Genomic DNA, 19,698 nt, shown 5'->3' with positions numbered 1-19,698 from the left:
AAGGAGATACACCAAGAGGGTGAGAGAGAGAGAGAGAGAGAGATCTTCCATCCACTGGTTCATCCCCCAAATGCCATAAAAACCAGGGCTGGGCCAGGCCAAAGCCAGGACACAGGAGCTTCCTCCAGGTCTCCCATAAGGATGACAGGGGCCTAAGCACTTGGGCCACCTTCCACTGCTTTCCCTGGCACATTAGCAGAGTTGGATTGGAAGTAGGGCAGCCAGGACACAGACCAGCAGCCATATGGCATGATGGCATTGCAGAAGACTGCTTAACCCACTGTGCCACAATGCCAGCACTGGTAGGCAAAATTTTTACTATTAAATGGCCAAAAAGAAAATAAGTGAATAAATAAATTTAAAAAAAGTGATTATTGGGACAGGCTTAATCTAACCCAATCAGTTCTTCTTCTTTTTTTTTAATTTGACAGATAGAGTTAGACAGTGAGAGAGAGAGACAGAGAGAAAGGTCTTCCTTCCGTTGGGTCACCCCCCAAATGGCTGCTATGGCCGGCGCGTTGTGCCGATCTGAAGCCAGGAGCCAGGTGCTTCCTCCTCGTCTCCCATGCGAGTGCAGGGCCCAAGCACTTGGGCCATCCTCCACTGCCTTCCCGGGTCACAGCAGAGAGCTGGCCTCGAAGAGGAGCAACCGGGACAGAATCCGGCGCCCCAATCGGGACTAGAACCATGGGTGCTGGTGCTACAGGCGGAGGATTAGCCTAGTGAGCTGCAGTGGCCCAATAAGTTCTTTACGATACTGTTTTCTTTGGCTGTTAGCAGAAAAAAAAAGATCTGACGTGTGGCTGAGACTCAGTTCTGGCAAGGTTCAGCCTTGCTGAGCTGGAGACAACCTGGGGCAAAGAATGTAATTGGCCTCCAGGTCTGGGGCGCAGCCACCAGCTGACAGGCAGCAAGAAGCTGGGTCCCGGGTGCTGCAGCAGCAAGGAGCTGAACTCACAGGGTGATGATGAGGTGGGTTCTTCCCAAGGCCTGGCCTGCTCACGCATTGACTTCAGCCTTGGGAGGCCCCAAGCGCAGAGCCCAGGTGAACCCACCCAGACTTGGGACTTGCAGGAAGTGAGACTGTGAATGCATGTGGCCATTTGTTCTGCAGCAATGGAGAATTCACACAAGTGGTGCCTGCCAGGTTCCTCCACTGTAAAGCAGCTCTTTTCTCTTTAGAAATTAATGAGCATTTTATAAAGAGATACTTTGAGACTAGGAAAATAGCCCATTTTTCAGCAAATATTTACCCACCAATTTAAGCACCTATTGGTGTTTCTGGGATGGATTAATTAGTGACAGGGTTGTCAAAAAGGTGATTCTCTAATACCACCATTTCTTCTGCATTTATTAGTTGACAGTATGTTGAGGAAAAGTTCTCTGTGCTCCTCATTTATTTATTCATTCATTTCTGCATGGGCTCATGAATTCCTTTCTCTATTCAATGAGTTATCGCCCATTAATGTCACTGTAAATGTTTATGCTCTAATTGAGCTGGCTCCCCGCCATGTTGGCAGGCATCCATCACTCACTGGGCACTCCCTACTTCCTGGTAGAAAAATTTCAACCACTATCTGACCCTGCTCCAACCCTAGAGCCAGCCATTTCCCCAGGAAAGCCCCATTGCTGTTTACGAGTCTGGCACATTCATAGCTGTAGGCACGTGGATCTTTACATCTATGCGTGCGTGGCTGTGTCGATTCGTCTGTATTTCAAAGCGAGAGTTCCATACTAATTTTTATCCAGTTTCACAGGGTTCATTCTGGTTTCTGTAGCTTTTCATAGCGTAAATTTCTCTTACAGTGAGAATTCTGGCTCCATAATTTTCATAACCCACTGGAAAATGAAAATACAGGGCTCTTGTAAAACAAACAAAAAAAAAGCAAAAACAAAATACAAAACAGAAAAAGTGCTGTTGAAGTATCCAACTTGAAGCCTTCCCTTTTTCCCCTGAGTTTTCCCTCGAGTTGTCAGGGTGGTTGTCATGTATTTCTTTGCATGCTTGTTATTGAATGTCATTTTAGGTAAAGAAAAACTTCAGATTCCAATTATTAGTATAAGCTAAGCTGTTCACCCTTATATTGTACAATGTCATTTTTTTTTTTTGACAGGCAGCGTGGACAGTGACAGAGAGAGACAGAGAGAAAGGTCTTCCTTTGCCGTTGGTTCACCCTCCAATGGCCGCCGCGGCTGGCGCACTGCAGCCGGCGCACCTCGCTGATCTGAAGGCAGAAGGAGCCAGGTGCTTCTCCTGGTCTCCCATGGGGTGCAGGGCCCAAGCACTTGGGCCATCCTCCACTGCACTCCCTGGCCACAGCAGAGAGCTGGCCTGGAAGAGGGGCAACCGGGACAGAATCCGGCACCCCGACCGGGACTAGAACCCGGTGTGCCGGTGCTGCAAGGTGGAGGATTAGCCTAGTGAGCCGCGGCGCCAGCCTGTACAATGTCATTTTATAAATGAAAATATGAAACCATTAACCCAAGTTAATACCAAGCGGAATCTCCAGCTTTGTAGAACTGACGTTTTGGAGCTCTTACATGCAACGTACAGTGTTCTTACCACAACAGTGGAAATGGCGCACAAAACTAACTCAGAGATTTTCATTCTACTACTTGATCTCTACTTTGGGGTTACTGATGAGTCAGGATGCATTGAAAGGAGAAGAAACTAGGCCTTGCCCCCACCTTTTTCCTGTCTTTTATGCCATTTTCAGCGTAAGTACCTGCCTATTAGGTAAAATTAACAAAAGTAATGACTCGTGTGATTAAGTCAACCTCACCCCAATGATCTCCCTATCTTAAAGTCAACAGATCTGGGAATTAATGATATTTGCAAAATCCCTTTTAAAACCATATCATATGACATAATCGAGCAAGTCCTATCTTGTTCATGTTCATTTGGTCTGCTGGTACTCTAGGGATGGAGATTACAAAACGGTGAGGATTAGTGGAGGTTATCTTAGAATCCTACCTACCGCATCTGTCTCAGGATGGAGGATGATTAAGGACCTTAGGAAGTGTGCTGTCTAGGCCTTCCCTGGGCCTGGCTCTGTTGAACAGTGTGCACCTGGTCAGATGGATAAAGGCCCAGGAACCACTCCTGTCATGACAAGCAATCTGGGTTCTCCCACAGTGGCAACAAACGTGAATCGTGGGATGAGAGCGCATGAGACATAATTCACATATCGAAGTACAGCGAGCAAAACTGCAAAGTCATGGTGCTGGGGGAGCTGCCAACACTGGCAGACACAACTGAAAATGCTTTGCCTTGTAGGAACCAGAGAGAGTCCAGGAGGGGCATGAATAGGACACAGAAACAAACAGGCAGCTGAGAGAAGTGGGCCTAGATAGAAATCAGACCATGTCAAGAGATGCGGCGTTAGCTACTTAGGTTCCAAATGACTACAAGCATTCTGATCAAAAGCAGCCTTAAATACACTGAGCATCTGTGACTGTGGCAGTGTGCCAGGCGCTGCACTGGATGCAACAGATTCCTCTGAAGTCCATGCCTGCCCAGAGCCTCAGAGTGTGATCTTATTTGAAAGCAGGGCCCTTGTAGATGTGCTGTGGTTAGTTACATGAGATAAGGGTATACCGGATGAGGTGACCATACATACGAGGACCGGTGTCCTTATAAGAAGGCTGTGTGAAGGCACAGGCAGAGAGGGGAGTGAGGTATCTACAAGGCAAGGAATGCCAGAGGTCACTGGCAGCCTCCAGAAGCTAGGAAGGGGCGAGGAGAATTAGTCTCAAAACCCCGCGAGGGTTCACGGTCCAGCCCACTGCTTCATTTTGGACTCTGGCCTCCAGAAATGTGAAGGAACAGGTCGCTGGTGTTTTACGACACTGAGGAAAAGATAAAACCTGCAATCACTGGAATGTTGCTGTTGCTGGGAAGAGAGTAAGGTTGTGCAGTTGTGCTTATCAGTAACACAGAGGAGCCGCTGTCTGTCTCTGATTCTCATTAGTAGCCCAAGGTTGAGTGCTGGGGACAGTTTTGTTTTGTTTTGTTTCCCTTCCAGTTAGCACAGCTCACGGATCTGGGAGGCTGACGTACGAGCTGTCTCTGCCCTCGCTTGTCATCTGCGTCACCAGCATCTCCCGGCTCCTGACAGCAGCGCTGTGGCCGTTCTCCTCTGCTCGCTGCTTCTCTGGTCTTCTGGAATCCGGGGCCAGGTAATTGTGAGATTGTGGGACTGTGTGCTGTCACCAAACCTGGTCCAGCTCATACTTAGGAAACAGCTGTTAAAAGGGCTAATGAGCCTGGTTTTTGAATGGAGTACCCCAAACAGAATCAAAGGAGAGAATGTAATGGCACCTCAGTTTCTGCTCTACCCCCCACCATTAGACTTCAGAAGTAAATTTGATCCTGAACTAAAGACTTACATTCTCCACATTATCATCCCTGACCCCCAAATCACCACAATTCCAGCTTTGAAAGTTACAGTTGCTTGTGCAGTCCCGTTTAAATTACTTCAGCTCTGCGTGAGTTAGCATCATGTGTTGTAGCAAGCAAGAGATCAAATCTCAGTTCTCCCATGTGGGAAACTGAACCATAAACACTTTCCATCCATCCAGCCAGCCAGCCAGCCAAACATCCAAACATCCATCGATTTATTCCACAGTGTTATTGAGGCACAGGGCATACTGCAAATAAAATAAACACAAAAATTCCTTTACCTATACAACTTACGTTATAGGGGGCAGAAGTGGAATAAACAAGCAAGCAGGTTACGACCATGTAAACATAAAACGTGTTAGATAAACAAATGCCATGCAGGGAAAGCAAGCCGAGAAGGGCAGGAGGGAGCGTCAGAGGAGTGCATTCATTGTAAAGAAGGTGAGGATGGGAAAAAGAAAAGACGAAGACGAATATGAGCCAGAGACTCACCCAGGCATCTAAGGGCAGAGCCTTCGAGACGCCGAGAACAGCAGCAGCTAAAGCCCTGGGCACTAGCACAGCAGTGCAACCAAACCAATCCTGACACAGTACAGGTGATCAAGGCCTTTTTGGTCCTTCTCACCTCTCCCTCCTCTCACAAAAAGTGAGGCAAAATAAATGAAGTGGGTGGGATTTTAAATAAAAGGTAATCGGGTGTGCCTGGGAGGCAGCAGCGGATGGCTCAGTACTTGGGTCCCTGTCTTTCACATGGTATACCCAGATGGAGTTTCTGACCCCTGGCTTCAGCTTGGCTCATCCCTGGTCGTTGTAGGCATTTAGGGAGTGAACTAAGTAAAAATAAAAATAGAAATAAGTGGAAAAATCCAGGATTACACAAACTGCAATTTATTAAGGACTCACAGACAAATGTGGTCTTGGGCCACCACAACACAATGGCTGCTGGTGCCCCAAGGCAGGAGAAAAAGTGTTTTATAGGAAAAGGCGTCCTCTGGCTAACCAGACAGCACCTGAACTTTTATAAGAAATGGTAGCAATCCTAGTGTCAGATAAGATATTGCAGGCATCAGATAAGAGTAGTTGGTTAATTTAATATCTTTGGTCTACCATAGGGTTTGAGGTGACTGTCAAGGTCACCTAGACAGAGATAACGATTGTGACCAGGATGGCTGCAGTCTTGTCACACTGGAGCCCTGTATTCACTGTTGGGAGTTCTCTCAAATTTAACTGAAAATTATTTTCAACAGGAAACTCTCTCTAACCTATATACTTTCTCAAGTCTATAATGTACAGTGACATCTCATAACTTAGTAGGTAAGGTTCAAGTTTTTAATCATGCAAAATGCAGTTATTGCAAGGCTATTGAAATGACTGAAGCAGGTCTGGCAATTTATTTTTTATAAAGATTTATTGACTTAAAGACAGAGCATCCGAGAGGGATGGAGGGAAAGATAGAGAGAGGAAGAGAGAGAGAAAGAGAGAGCGATCTTCCATCTGTTCATTCACTCCTTAAATGCCCACAACAACCGGAGCTGGGCCACACTGAAACCAGGAGCCTAGAATTACAGCCTGGTCTTCCACATGGTGGCAGGAACCCCAGTACTTGGGCCATCATCCAGTGCCTCCCCAGGCACATGAGATTAGCAGGAAGCGGCATAGGTAAACCCACTGCACCACAGCAGCAGCCTGGTGATTGGTGCATTGTGGTTCCTCAGTGAAATTCAAATCCGTCTGGGCCCCAGTTGTAGTTCAGCATGACCCGGCTGCCATTCTGCCGCAACTCACTTCCAGACCATCAGAGTGAGTCTAGTTCTTGGCTTCCCTGGGACCTACAGGACAGCAAGAGTGATCCCAGGATCTCCTGGGAAGTTAGCACTCATTTATCCAGCCCAAGCACAGACGATGGGTAGAAAAATACTTGGATGCCTCCCTCCCTCCCCATGCCTGGCCTCGGCTTCTTCCGCTCTGTAAGTATGTGAACAGAGTAGACAGTGTTCATTTAGTTCACACCTTGTATTCTCCCCCCATTGCTGTGGTTTTATTCCCAGTTTTCCAAAAACAATGAACAAATTTTAGAATAGATTCGTTGTATTTGTAAGAATTGTGAGATTGAAGATCCTGAGGCCTGCAAAGTTCTTATTACCCGAGATGTAAATGCTGAAAGTACAATCAATTATAATGAGGAAGTTTCTCTTTATTAAATGCATCATGTCTCCATATCAGCTTGTTTATCTGTTCCCAGTTGGCTAAGTTCAAGTGAAACAAACCACCCAAAAAGCCATATTAAGAATGATACTCATCCTTTTTAATCCTACACCATGTAAGCTTCTTATCGAGTAAATCATAATCACATACAGGAGAAAATTTTCACAAAATGCACACAAAGAGACATCACTGGGCCCTGGTTTGAAACTGCTTCCTGTATTTCACTTTCATACATTTGGGAAGAACCCAAAACAAACCTACAGGTGATTTATGGATGTGGATAAAAACGGCAAAATGTAAACGTGTGAACAGGAAGTGTATCAGAGGACTCAGCCAGGAGAACAGAAACTGAGGTGTATGAACAGCGGATGTTTAATTCAAACAGCTGATGACACACGTGATGAAAGAGCTGGGATCTCAAAAGGGAGGGGGTGACCATGCCTAGGAACGGAGGACACGGGGAGGTGATGTTTCTGAATTCCAGAAGCCACACATTGGCCAGAGATAGACAGGAGGTGGGCTGTCTATCTGGCTGGCAAGAGCTGAGACCCGGGGGAAAGGAGACGTCAGCTGGAGATGCCACACAAGGCGACTGTACCCCTGGCTTTCCCCTGCCTCCCGTCCTTCCATCTCCCAACAGGCCTCTCACTGAATACACCCAGAAGCAGCCAGTTGGCTAGGAAGCCCCTCCCCTGTTGCTGTGGATTCATTCCTGAGAGGAAAAGCGTGGTGGGGGGAAGAGGCGTGGAGTCACCACACAGACCCCGGGAGTCGGGCGAAAGCAGGCCTGAGGTGAACAGCCTGCAGACTCATTTATTTCAGTTGGTACAGCAGCTTATATAGTCAAGACAGCCAATCTGGTCAAGGGGCAGTCTATGCCCTAACCAATCACAGCCTGTTACCAGGCAGTTTCCAAAGCCATCCAATCACAGCCTGTTGCCAGGCAGGCTCCACAGTCATGTGGTTTCCAAAACCATCCAATCACAGCCTATTGCCAGGCAGTTTCTGTTGCCAGTGGCCATCTTGGCATGGCCTTCTCATTCCACCACACTCCCCCACGGCAGGATAATGGAATGTAAGGGCAGGAAATGGATCTGAGAGCCAGGAGACAAATGACCAGCAGAGGATGAGGTGACTTAGCAGTTCAAGGATGGGGATTTACTCCTGCAGAGCGAGGCAGGAATGGGGAGAGGGAGAGGTACACAGAAGTCCTCAACTAAGTCGGTAACCACTTAATTTCTTTAATAGGTATATTTTAAAGGTATTGGAGCAACTATAGAAACATGTTAATATCTGTTGAATTTGCAAGGCGGGTGGCCAGTTGCTGTTCTCTATACATTTCTATGTATAGGTAACGTTTCCTAGAGAGAAATTAATACAGAAAAAATGAAATGTTCCAGGTGGATGCCCATGGGAAGCATGTCTGTTCAGGTTCGCCTGTGTCCCAGCTGACTCCCTGGGATGTGCCGTACCTTTCTCTCAGGGAACATGGCACCTCTGTGGATTTCACAGGCTCCGCCACCACTGGCATGGACTCTTGAGCATGCAGTGTGTTAGAGGCAAGGTGAGAGGGCAAAAAAGGGAATGAGTAGAGGAAGGAAGAAAGGAAGGAAGAAAGAAAGGAAGAGAGAGAGGCCTGCAAAGTTAGGTAGGTAGGTGGGTGTCAGGAGGAGACAGGAAGAGGTTAACAAATTGCACTGAGCTCTCCTGGAGCCTGTCCGCCTTTGAAATTTGGTTCAGTTCCTAACCACATGAGCGGCCTTGAGAAGGTCCTTGGCCTTCCCTCTCTGGGAAAACGTGAATGATGAGAATGCCTTCCTCAAAGGGGTTGCATCAAGGAGTCAGTGACTTCACCCATAAGAAAATATTGGCGCATAGTAAACTCACAATGCATGTTGGTTACTATGATTATTTATTTTCTTATGTACATATGATCAGCATTAGGAGCGTTTCTGGCATTGGACAAGCATCGGATCAGATAAAAAAGTTTACCATTTGCTTATCCTAGTCGTACTTCACTGGCAGTCTGTGCCTGCTTGAACAGACAGCTGTAGACACAGCACTGCCTTGAGCCGGCTACAACAGATGCAGAGAAGTGAGGACTCAGGTGGAGTTACACTTGAGTGAAGACAGAATCCACCAGGTGGCCTCATCGGGGGACACAGCTTCAGTACTCGGCATGGAAGGGATAGCCCTCCAAATGAGACATGCTACAGAGAAAGAAAGACAAAAAGAAGGGTGTATTCCACAAAAGCAGCAACTGGTCTCCAAGGCATTCTCTGGTGCACCTGTCACCTCTCTGCTCACAGACAAGCACCTGCGGGCTGTGAGTGGTCAGGAAGGGCAGGCAGGCAGTCCCTGGGGCACTAGAGGCACTCGCAAGGACAGCTCACACTCAGGGAGCCTCTCCCAGTTCCCGAAAACTCCTGGGGGCCCTCCTAGCTCAGTCTGTGCTACTTACAACTCCACGTGACAGGCCCTCCAGTTTCTGTTGAAGCTGAGGATGGTGGCCATCTCCTCGTCACTCAGCTTAAAGTCAAAGACCTGGAAGGTGAGAGTTGCAAGACATCACCAGTTCTGGTAGAATATCCGATCCAGCTCACTCCCATAGCATAAACTGGCCTCAGGAGTCTCTCCCATCATGGCCACTGAAGACAGGTTTTTCTGTACTCAGAGACTGGAGTGTCTGTAGGGTTTAGTGATCCTAAGGGAGGGAGCCCCGACTTACAGGCATAAAGCACACGTGTGTGCCATGTCTGCGCTCCCTGATGGATCAACGGGTTCTTCCGAGATAGTCTTTCAAGTTCAGTCCCTACCTCCTCTGTGCTAGGAGGTGGACATTTAGGCCAGAACAGCCTGTTCTTGTGCGTGGCCCATGGCCCACCTGCTCAGGGCCAACAAGGGTCCTCTCTGTGGTGTGAGGTGCAGCCATGTCCAGACCTCACAGGGCTTGACCAGTCACCACCCCCAGCACGGCCGTGGCCATGGGTCAGCAATCTCCGCAGTGTGAGATTGATACTTGTTTGTTCCCGTTTGGTTAAGTTCAAGTGAACTTAATCAAGACACCTGCCGGGGTCTTACCTGAAAGTTCTCGATGATGCGGGCCGGTGTCACAGACTTGGGAATCACAATCACGTTCCTCTGGACTTGGAAGCGAATCAGAACCTGTGCAGAGGGAACCCCATGTTCCTCTTCCCTACAAGGAGACCTCCTTATGCTGAAAGGGAAAGCCACCTCTCTATCCCACAGCACTGCAGACTTCGACAGTGGGCTCCTGAACTGTGGGCAGCGACCCACAGGGGAGACCCAGAATAAGCTCCTGGCTCCTGGCTTTGGCCTGGCCCAACTTCGGCCACTACAGCCATTTGGGGAGTGAACCAGTACATGGAAGACCTCTCTCTGTGTATGTCTCTCTCTCTCTCTCTCTCTCTCCCAGCCTTTCAAATAAATGAAATAAATCATTATTAAAAAAAAAAAAAAAGGAGAAGGACAGAGGCGTGGGGCGATCAGGCTGAGAAGCAGCAGAGCTGGGATGGAACACAGGCGCGAGACCAAGGCTGCGCGCTCGCTGCTGCCGGGAAGCCGTCAAGGGAGGCGGGCCATGTTCCAGTGCCCCCGGGTCTCCCGGAGGTCCCCGCAGACTTCCAAGGAGACACTGGAGGGGACTTTTCTCCTCTTTTCCTCCCCTTCACCGAGTTAAATGAAGACAACACAAGACTGGAAGAATAGGTTTCGGAATAGAAAATTAAAAGCCCACACTGTACCTGGGCTGCGGTTTTCTTGTGTTTTGCAGCAATCGCCTTAATCTTGGGATCCTCCAGCAGGGAAGGGTCCTCAGGCTTCGCCCTAGAAGCAGAAAGATGGTGGGGGTGAGGCATCACCATGGCGACCATATGCAGATGAGCACCACTCCAGTGCCCTCTCGGCCTTCTGCACCTGCAAGGCTAGCTCGAGGGCCTGAGGCCTCCAGGTCTTTCCCGTGGGCGCCGCGGGCTCTGCAGGCACAGCATTGCACACAGGTGGTGCAACTCCAGGTGGCTGAACCAGCGTGGTCTTAGACCCACAGGCATGTCGCCATGCTTCTCTTAATTCCCTTTCTTCTTCCCCAACTATCATGCCATTTAGATATGCCCAACACATTGCCGTGGACACATTTTTCTTTTCAGCGACTTAGTCTCACCCAGCCATTAGCCAATCATATTCTCAAGCGTATCAAGCAAAAGATGCAGTGCTCAGAAGCCTCACCAAGGTCTGTCCGGAGAGCCCAGGGGGCTGTAGGCTGTGACAGTGATGCCCTTGGAGTGGCAGTACTGGATCAGTTTCTCCTGCGTGAGGTACGGGTGACACTCGACCTGAAAAAGCACACGATCCTCATCACTCGGGAAGTTGGCCTGCTTCTGAGCTGCTCATACGGGGTTCCACACACTGTGGGACTTGCCGAACCACACCCTGAGATCTGTCTCCCACCTCCCCAAAGCATCCCGGTCCCTGACCCCTGAGCTGAGATATGGCACAAAGCACTGGCCTTGCCTCCCGCGGTTTAAGGAGTAAGAGGGCAAGACCCTCCCCCTTGTAGTCAGCAGAATTTACCTGGTTAGTCACTGGCTTATGCTTCAGCCCAGGCTTGTTCAGGATCTGTTCGATCTGAAAATGGTTGAAGTTGGACACTCCAAGAGCTTTCACCAGCCCTTCATCCACCAGCTCCTCCAGGGCCTGTCACAGAAGGGAACAGCTTTCAGGCAGTTCTAAGGGGACCCAGGCTTGGCTTAGCCCTCTCTGAAGTAGGAGAAAGGACCCACTGCAGCAGGGCTAGCGAAGCCCAGGCCACAAGTGCCCATCAAGGCTTGCTTCCAGCCCCACTGGCCCTTCCCAGCCTGAGTGAAAGCGGAAGTGAAGATGAAAGGTCTACATGTCTGCCACTCTTGCCTCACCCAAGCCCGTGCGGCCTGGGCTAGCTGGGGAAGAGGCTGTCGCCTGTGCAGACGCATCACTTGTCTGAGTTCTGGGTCGCTTGTCTCCCACCCCAGCCACGGTTTGGTTTGCAGTAGGGGGAGGTCCATGCAGGCTGACTGTGCCTGCAGGGGTACCCAGCAAAGGGGCTGAACGGGGCTGAAGTCTGGCCCCTGTCCACTTAATAGATTTCTTTTAGTGAATATATCAAAGAAGTATTTGAGACCATGTAGTTGGATAATGATCTGTATGATCATTAAGGCAAAAGAACTTATGTAAAACACACACACACACAGAATTTTTCAACCTGTGCTTTGCGCCCTCTTTGTAGGATTCAACCAGTTCACAGCTTACATGGATTTGTAGTTGGTTATATGAGGAAGGTAGTGGATATGCATCACAAATTGTTGTCTTTCTGAAATTTTCCCAAGAGTACTGGATTCACTTTTTGCTCGTGACATACAGTATTTCTAATAATCTATTTAGTATGACTCTGCATGATATAAATCATTGGGGTTTTTTAACTGCTAGTTTTGACTTGCCAAATTCAACTACAAATGACACAGCCTTGATGAGCAAACCTAAAGGTTTTAGCACAGGTGGCTCTTTATTGTGACTGGTAGTTTTCTGTGTGTTTTGTTTTTTTCTTTTAGATAAGATTCAGAGAGCTTCAGAACATCTTTAAAACCAGTCTACAGAAATGTTTGTAATTTTTTCTTACTTCCCTTTAATAGACTTTCTACCATTAGATACATTTAATGATAATCCCTTTAAGTCCACTTACAAGGCTGTTAACCCTGTGAGGTGATTTCTTTGCTTCATTACCCCTCCCTCAGTTACCACATCAGTTTGGCCATCTACATTTTATTACTGCTGGCTGCTGAAGTTCAAGGCAGCAAGAACAGCGTATGCTGTGCTTGTGGGGACTTCTGAATAAATGGCCCTCAGCACAGTGACAGTTAACGTAATCATGTCTACACGACACTCTTCAGAAAGACTGGGCGGGATACATCTTCAAGCTATGAAGTACAGCACCACCTCCCATGTGCACATGCCCCCGCACAGACAGCTGATAAAACAACACAGTCACTTCTTGATGTCTCTCTGTCACTGTTCATCTACAGTTTGCCCCTTTGCTTTGTTTTCTACTCCCAGCTGCAAGAAGATAGAGTGGCTTAAGAGGAAATTCTCAGAGAGAAACTTTTCTTCACTTACTTCCATGTTGAATATGAATTATGTGAAATAGGCCATGATGTGATCTGAGAAGCATGCACTCCTGTCCTCGGAAGTTCGCATACACATTCACTGTGTGCCAGGCACTTTGCTAGGGGCCTTGGAGTTGAACTTGGGAGTCACAGAGAATGGGGTCTTATCGCAACTCTTTCACATGCTTGGCCTATAACCTGAGCCAACCAACCTTTCTCGGTCTCAATGTCATCATTTTTATGTAGAGAAAACAACCCTAGCTTATGGGGTTGAATGATTAAATGGGCTCTATGCTAAACTTCCTGATATCTTATCTGTTTTAGTCTTTACCACATCCTGAAAGACACATGTCATTAGAATGTATTGCAAGGTTTGTTTAAGGTGAGCAAACTGAGGCTTCTAGGAGTTAACTAGCTTACTGCAGATGACTCCGCTAAAACACATAGACCAGGCCACAGGCCCTGTCCCAAGCCCCTCTCCGCAGTGTGAAAACAGCATGCAGAGTTCCCAAACTGGGGCTCACTGCACTGCCAGTTTCATCTGGGGACTCCATGTTAGTCTTGACAACGTAAATAGAGGCAAGTGGACCCAAAAGCCAAATGTATTAAGGAAGGAGTTAGAAAAACTAAAGAAAAACAGTGAGGAAATTCGATAGCATCTGGGACACGGACTGTGGCACCGCAGAGTGGAGTTGTCTGCAAATATAGTAAGAAGCTGGAACCTACCACCCAGGCATCCAGGAACGTGAGTTTACTGGTGAGGTAGTTGCCTTTTTCGTCTTTGGGGAATATTTCCTTCCCAGGCTGTAAATGCAGAACAAAAGCTTATTAGAGTCCACATCTGGGTACCTGGTCCTCTGAAACAGGTTTCAGGATCCGGCTGGTGCTCAGGTGCACATCTCCATAACAGCTTCCCAAGCTCAGAGTGCACACTGCAAGCGCGTGCGTTTAAGTAAAATGTCGCTATCCGTCTACTGTGGCGTCTAAGTGCTGATATTTCAGAAACTGCCGGGCTGACCTGAACATCCATGGTTAGCACATTCCAGAAGCCACCACCGTGCCATGGACATGAACCTCAGACCCCCAGATCACAAGTACATACTTGGAGGTAAACTTAAACTTGGCCGTCAGTAGTCGGGAGGCAGAGCTCAAGGATGTGGTTTTCTGGGGGAAGACGTTGGTGCGTCTCTGTGCTTGCAGCCCCGAGAAGCCCAGAGTTAGGGCGGGGCCTTCATCGTCCAGGCTGGCCCAAAGCGGGAGAGGAGGGGGATTCCTGGCCCTCCCACCCCTCAGGAGTGGAGCCTTAGGCAAGGAAGGCTGCCTCACAGGTGCAAGCTGGACCTTCCAGTTTCTGCATCCTGGGGCTTTTCCTGAGAGGCCCCTCCCAGGGTGTGCTTTGATAAACAAAAGGACTGAACCGGAGGCATCCCTGAGCAACAGTGTCCTAACAGGAGTCCTGGGAAGGAAACCGGGGGTATGGCAGCGGCAGCTTTCTCGGGCTGCCAGGAATCCTGGCCTCTCTCAGGCACAGCTGCAAGAAAACCAGGCACGTCAGCAGCACGCATGGCTTCAGCCTCTCTTCCGGGCCCTGCCCTTCTGCTCAGCACAGAGGCGCCCACTCCACTCCAAGTCTTGACACGGCTCTGGCTGCTCTTTCCCCGCGTCTGCTCCAGATTAAAGGTGGGCGCAGCGAACAGCGCTCACCTGAAGGCCCTGTGGCCAGTGGATGAGATACAGGTCCAGATACTCCAGCTTCAGATCCGTGAGGGTCTTCTTGAAGGCTTCCCTCATAAGTTTTTTCTCAAAGAAGGCAGGCCACAGCTGCAGAGGGCAATGACAAGGCACTGGTGTCAGAGAACACCCCCAACCTGGCTGAAGGCACTGTTCTAGACCTCCACAACCAGCTCTGATGACCCAGCCCACAACAGCCAATCACTGACCCCAGGCGGTGGAAGAAAGAAGGAGTTTATTTTTTAGCGCACACAGCAAGGAGTTCAGTAGCTATGGCTTCATTTCTAGACTCCCCCAAGGGACGAAGGGCGGTGAATGAATTTTACAGCCGAAAGCTCTGAGTACTATGTGACACTCCACAGTGCACACAGCCTTCCTTGGACTGGTCAGCGACCGGAGGCTGTGATGGTAAAGTGAGCTCCAGCCCACTTGGGGTCTATAGGTAGGCTGGTTGTGACTTGGTTCGATCAATAAAACATCTCAAAATGGAGTTTAGCGGTAGGATGGTGACCAAAGAGGTAATCATTGAATTCTAACAATCTGGAGTCCTACAAGGATGGCCTGATCTTTGTACCAATCCCTAAATGAATGAGTTAATCTTTAGCAAGGTGTTGACTTGTAATCACCACACTGAAGAGAGAGGAACCACACGATAAGGGAGGATTAGGGTCTGACAAAGTCTACATTAAAGACATCAGGGACAGGGCTCAGTTTCAGCAGGACTAGAGTGGGAAAGCGCCCATCACACTCATGCTCCCTGCTTGTGGATTTGCAGCTTGATCTAACCTAGGGATGGGCCATGTTTAATAAAACCGATTAAGATGAAGGATTTAGTATGCTAAGTCATCATGACTCAGCAAGTCAATCACATCTCTTAAAGGTCGAGGGCAATTTTTTTCAACTCTTGGCATTCTTTATGCTTCTTACATTGTTTAGCATATTGAGTCACTCATTCAATGTTTATTTTTCTGTGTTGTTTCCTTCCTTGGCTGGTGACTCTGAGGACAGAATTGTGTCTAGCTTTTAAATTTTAAACACTCCTTTTAATGACCTGTGATTACTTTCAACTTTACTATATATGGGTGAGATGGTCATTTCTACATTTAACTGTTGTTTATAACCATTGTCTACATTACCACTAAACTAGGATCTTCTAGAGCAAGGAAGGAAGGAAGGAAGGAAGGAGAAAGAACATCATTGCAAAGATTAACACAAACACAAGATAAGAGTGAGGAGGAAGGGTGGAGGCGAGGGAAGGAGGGTAGGATGGAGAAGACTACGTTCTTAAAACTATATAGATGAAACGTGTTCCATTTATCTAAATAAACAATTGGAAATGTATTTTAAACAGTCTTACATCTTTGGGGGCAGGTGGACCCTTTTTTGCACTTCCATATCTCCAAACCTAGCAGACCCCAGGTGATGACTTTACAAGGAGTTTATCCAGACTTGGCCAGGGACACAGTAGTATCTATCTGCACTTTCCAAGTACTTGGAATTAGTGCTTTTCTAACAAGTTATGTATGTATAATATGGCGCCAATGATTCTTAACCCCCTTACATCTAACATTCCCTCTTTCTTTTTTTATAACATTTTTCTATCTCATTTTTGACTAGACTGAAATAAAAAGAAATCTGTATGTAGCAAAAAATGTTCTCACTGTTTCCAAAACACCCACTGGCCTAGGACCTCAGGGCCATAGTCCCTGACAGCACAGTACCAAAAGGTGGGTGTCAGTACCAGCCCCTGACCGTGGCCTTGGCCTCTGACTGCCACTGGGAAGGTGGACTCCACTGACAGGGGACAAGGAGGCCAGGGGCAGCCCAAGGCTCACTGGCGCCACACCCCCCACCCCCACTGTGGGAAAAGCAGCTCAGAGAGCGGGTGGCAGCGGCATCTCTAGGATTCCGGTGCTGGTGTGGATGGGGAGCTGTGTGTGCAGGGCCAGGAGAAAGGCTGAGGTGAGAGGGTTGGGGTGTGAGCACGTACAGGGAAGGCTGGCGGAGTTCACGGTGCTGCCCAAATCCCCACGCCTCGTGCCCTGAAGCTGAGCCTCCCCCCACAGGCCACACGTGCCTTGCTGACAATGAAGAGGTCCTCCCGCTTCACGGCCTTCTCTCTGATCTTCTCCTGGATGGCTTCTCCCACCTCGTTCTCATTCTGATAGACGTAGGCGCAGTCGATGTGGCGATAGCCGGCGTCAATGGCTGCCTTCACTGCATCCTTGACTTGGCCTGGAGGAGACTGAACAGCAACAGAGAAGACCATTGGGTGCTCGTGTCCCAGGGCCATCTCCAGCAGGCTCCGGGTGGCCCACTGTCTCCAAACCAGGCCCCACTGGGCTCCGGGTGGCCCATTGTCTCCAAACCAGGCCCCACTGGGCTCCACGTGGCCCACTGTCTCCAAACCAGGCCTCACTGGGCTCCACGTGGCCCACTGTCTCCAAACCAGGCCCCACTGGGCTCCACGTGGCCCACTGTCTCCAAACTAGGCCCCACTGGGCTCCCGTTTTTCCGTGGGACACGTAGGAGGGAAACACACTGCAGAAAACTTTCCAAAATAAAAAAGATTAACAGCGAATTAATTTTAAGACGATGACCTCATGTTCTATCCTAAATAAAGTTATTCCCGTATAATGCAGGATCATCCTGAAATGCCCCCACCCCACCTGCCAATTACTAAAGACCCAGCTGACAACGAGACTCCAGGCTATTTCAGGGGAATTTGCCCAGAGTTCCTCCAGGGGTGATTAGGATCTGGAAAACGGTCCCTACAAGATAAATCCACACCCCAACACATAGCAGGTATGTGGGCCTTGCAGATTATTCTCTCTAAACCCTGCCTGCAAAATGGCAATGATCAAACCCCTGCCTCCTAGCACCATTGCGGTGCGATGATTGTGTACCAAAATGTGGAGAGGGCCGGCACTGCGGTACAGTAGGTTAATCCTCCACCTACGGCACCGGCATCCCATAGGGGCGCCAGTTCGAGTCCTGGCTGCTCTACTTCTGATCCAGCTCTCTGCTCTGGCCTGGGAAAGCAGTGGAAGATGGCCCAAGTCCTTGGGCCCCTGCACCTGCATAGGAGCCCCAAAGGAGGCTCCTGGCTTCTGATCAGCTCAGTTCAGGTGGTTGTGGCCATTGGGGGAGTGAACCAGGGGATGGAAGACCTTTCTTTCTCTCCCTCTCACTGTCTGTAACTCTACCTGTCAAATAAATAAATAAAATCTTTAAAAAAAAATGTGGAGAAAGTTCTTTAGCCCATCGCCTGTCCCAAAGGTGGGCTCAGCAGATGCAGCCGTTATATAACCCGTGTCAGGAAGGGGGCAGATGGAAGCCTTTGTAAGAATGACGTCTCTTTTCCACGTTCAAGGCAAAAAGACAGACCTGGAAACACCACCATCAGTTCTAGCTTAACCAAGACAGTGAAGGGGGGAATAAAGTATTTACAACCTCTGATAAAACCTTCTTTAAACCTCTTCCACAAGAAAGAACAAACACACGACAAGCACACAAAACAGAGACGCACAGCCACCGCACTGCTGGGACAAGGAATTGCTACCAGCAACTCCGCGGCAACCCTGGGTCCCCTTCCAACTCCCCCTCCACCTCCGCCGATGAGCACACAAGCTTGGAAACCGAACTCATCCCCACGGCTTGAAAACAGCTCCCATCATAATCCTCACATCCTATCCTGAAAATTCACGTCTGGTCCATGTCCCTGGGGGCGAGCAGAGCCCCTGGAGATGCGGAAAAGATCAAAGATCATGTTCATCAAAGGTCGAAGCTCCGATGTGAGGCCAGTTCTGCTGTTCAAACAAGAGAGCCTCAGCCTCCATCAGACGGGCCTGGTGCTCACCCATGTACACCGAGAATGCATGCAGACAGCAAACTCGTGCTGAAGCCAAGAGGGACCCCAGCCTCCAACCCAAGAGACGGCAAGGTGGGGTGTGAAGAAGCAAAGAGGGCCGCAGGACAAAGAGCCATCAGGGAGCTGTGCCTTGAAGTCAGCGGAGGAACACCCAGTACCTGGTTAGGTTAGGGCCTCATTGAGAGAAATGGGGGGGGTGGGGAGCCAGCATTAGAAAATGCCACGTCAAACGTACCCCAAGAGGGCAGAAGTCGGCTGCAAGTCAGGGAGCACTGGGTGGGCCTTAGGGCAGGCTGAAATTAACACAGCTCCTGGGGGCAGGGGCCAGGGAGCGAGCTGGGCTCTTGACCTCCAGCCTAGGCTCCGGGGCCTGAGCCCCGCGGTGACTGTTGTGCACGGGAACCACCTGGAGGCCGTGTTCAAGTGCAGGTGCCAAGTCAGTAGCCTGGGAAGGGGTCTGAGTTTCTGCACTGGGCCACACTGCGTCTGCGGGTCCCAAGCCCACAGCAGAGGAGGGGACAGCATGGGATGTCTTCTCTTCTCTCAACTGCCCTGGAGCAGCAAACTCATAAAATGCTGGGCCCCTTTAAGTGCCACAGAGCCAGGGAACGTTTTAGCAGATGCCGCTACAAAAGAGAAAATGCTCTAGAAAACAACTGTGCCCCTGTGTGCGTGTGTGTGTGTGTGTGCGTGTGCGTGTGAGTGTGTGCGTGTGTGTATTTCAAGTCCAGCTGCTTGAAATTCGATACTTGCTAGCAAACTGCTGGAAAAAGCCAGCCGGGAACTCCTGCTCCTGGCTCCTAGAATGGATCTCGCCCACGCAAAGCGCCCGGCCACCCCCAGGGGGGCCTTCCCACTGAACAGAGAGGAGAGGGAGCCCAAGGCCGAGGGAGGAAGACGGCCCGAGGCGTGCACTTTACCTTCCAGGTGCCCAGGCCCACAATGGGCATTTTGGCTTTGGTGCTGAGCTCCACGAAGGTGGCCATGGCTGGTGCGGAGTCCTCCTCGCCTGCTGCTGGGCGGCCTCCGTCCTGTTTAAGCAGCCTGCCTGCCAGGGGTGGGAAGGGGGTGGGAGGGGTGGGAGGAGCCAGCCCAGCCCTGGGCAAGCGCATGCACAGGAAGTGGGTTCCATCCAGCCTTCTGTAAAAGAGATTACAGGGAAATGAGTTTTGAACAAGGGCAGCCTTGGGCAAAGTCTCCCTGGCACCAAGCCATGAATTACTTTATGAGTGACACTTAGGGGATTGTTAATTTAAACGACCTACAGAGCAGAATTCTCCCGGTACTCGCAACTTGTTCAGCAGGCGCTGGGCTATGTGCGCTGTAGTCAGCCC

The 19,698-nt window shown here is 49.5% G+C and overlaps 1 protein-coding gene and 1 long non-coding RNA gene across 8 annotated transcripts in view; one reads left to right on the top strand and one right to left on the bottom strand.

Moving 5' to 3' along the window:
* The window catches only part of LOC103348646 (uncharacterized), a 105,799-nt gene that overhangs the window by 56,175 nt on the left and 29,926 nt on the right, over positions 1-19,698 (top strand). For 4 of the 7 annotated variants that reach the window (XR_011387472.1, XR_011387463.1, XR_011387465.1 and 1 more), the window contains 2 exons: positions 2,115-2,718; positions 4,026-4,179. This is a non-coding gene — a long non-coding RNA (uncharacterized lncRNA). The remainder of the gene's footprint in view (positions 1-2,114; positions 2,719-4,025; positions 4,180-19,698) is intronic. The other 3 variants (XR_011387464.1, XR_011387467.1, XR_011387470.1) reach the window with 1 other exon arrangement.
* Positions 8,503-19,401, bottom strand: AKR1B10 (aldo-keto reductase family 1 member B10). Its single transcript, NM_001267588.1, is given in 10 exon segments — positions 8,503-8,817; positions 9,069-9,151; positions 9,689-9,772; positions 10,372-10,453; positions 10,853-10,959; positions 11,198-11,320; positions 13,489-13,566; positions 14,467-14,583; positions 16,571-16,738; positions 19,285-19,401. Coding segments are annotated over 10 exon segments (951 nt in total). The 5' UTR covers positions 19,351-19,401; the 3' UTR covers positions 8,503-8,774.

Source organism: Oryctolagus cuniculus, chromosome 3 (assembly GCF_964237555.1).
Source record: "Oryctolagus cuniculus chromosome 3, mOryCun1.1, whole genome shotgun sequence".
Classification (NCBI taxonomy): domain Eukaryota; kingdom Metazoa; phylum Chordata; class Mammalia; order Lagomorpha; family Leporidae; genus Oryctolagus; species Oryctolagus cuniculus.
The sequence above is the reverse complement of the archived record's forward strand: the minus strand, read 5'-3'. Positions and strand labels throughout refer to the sequence as shown.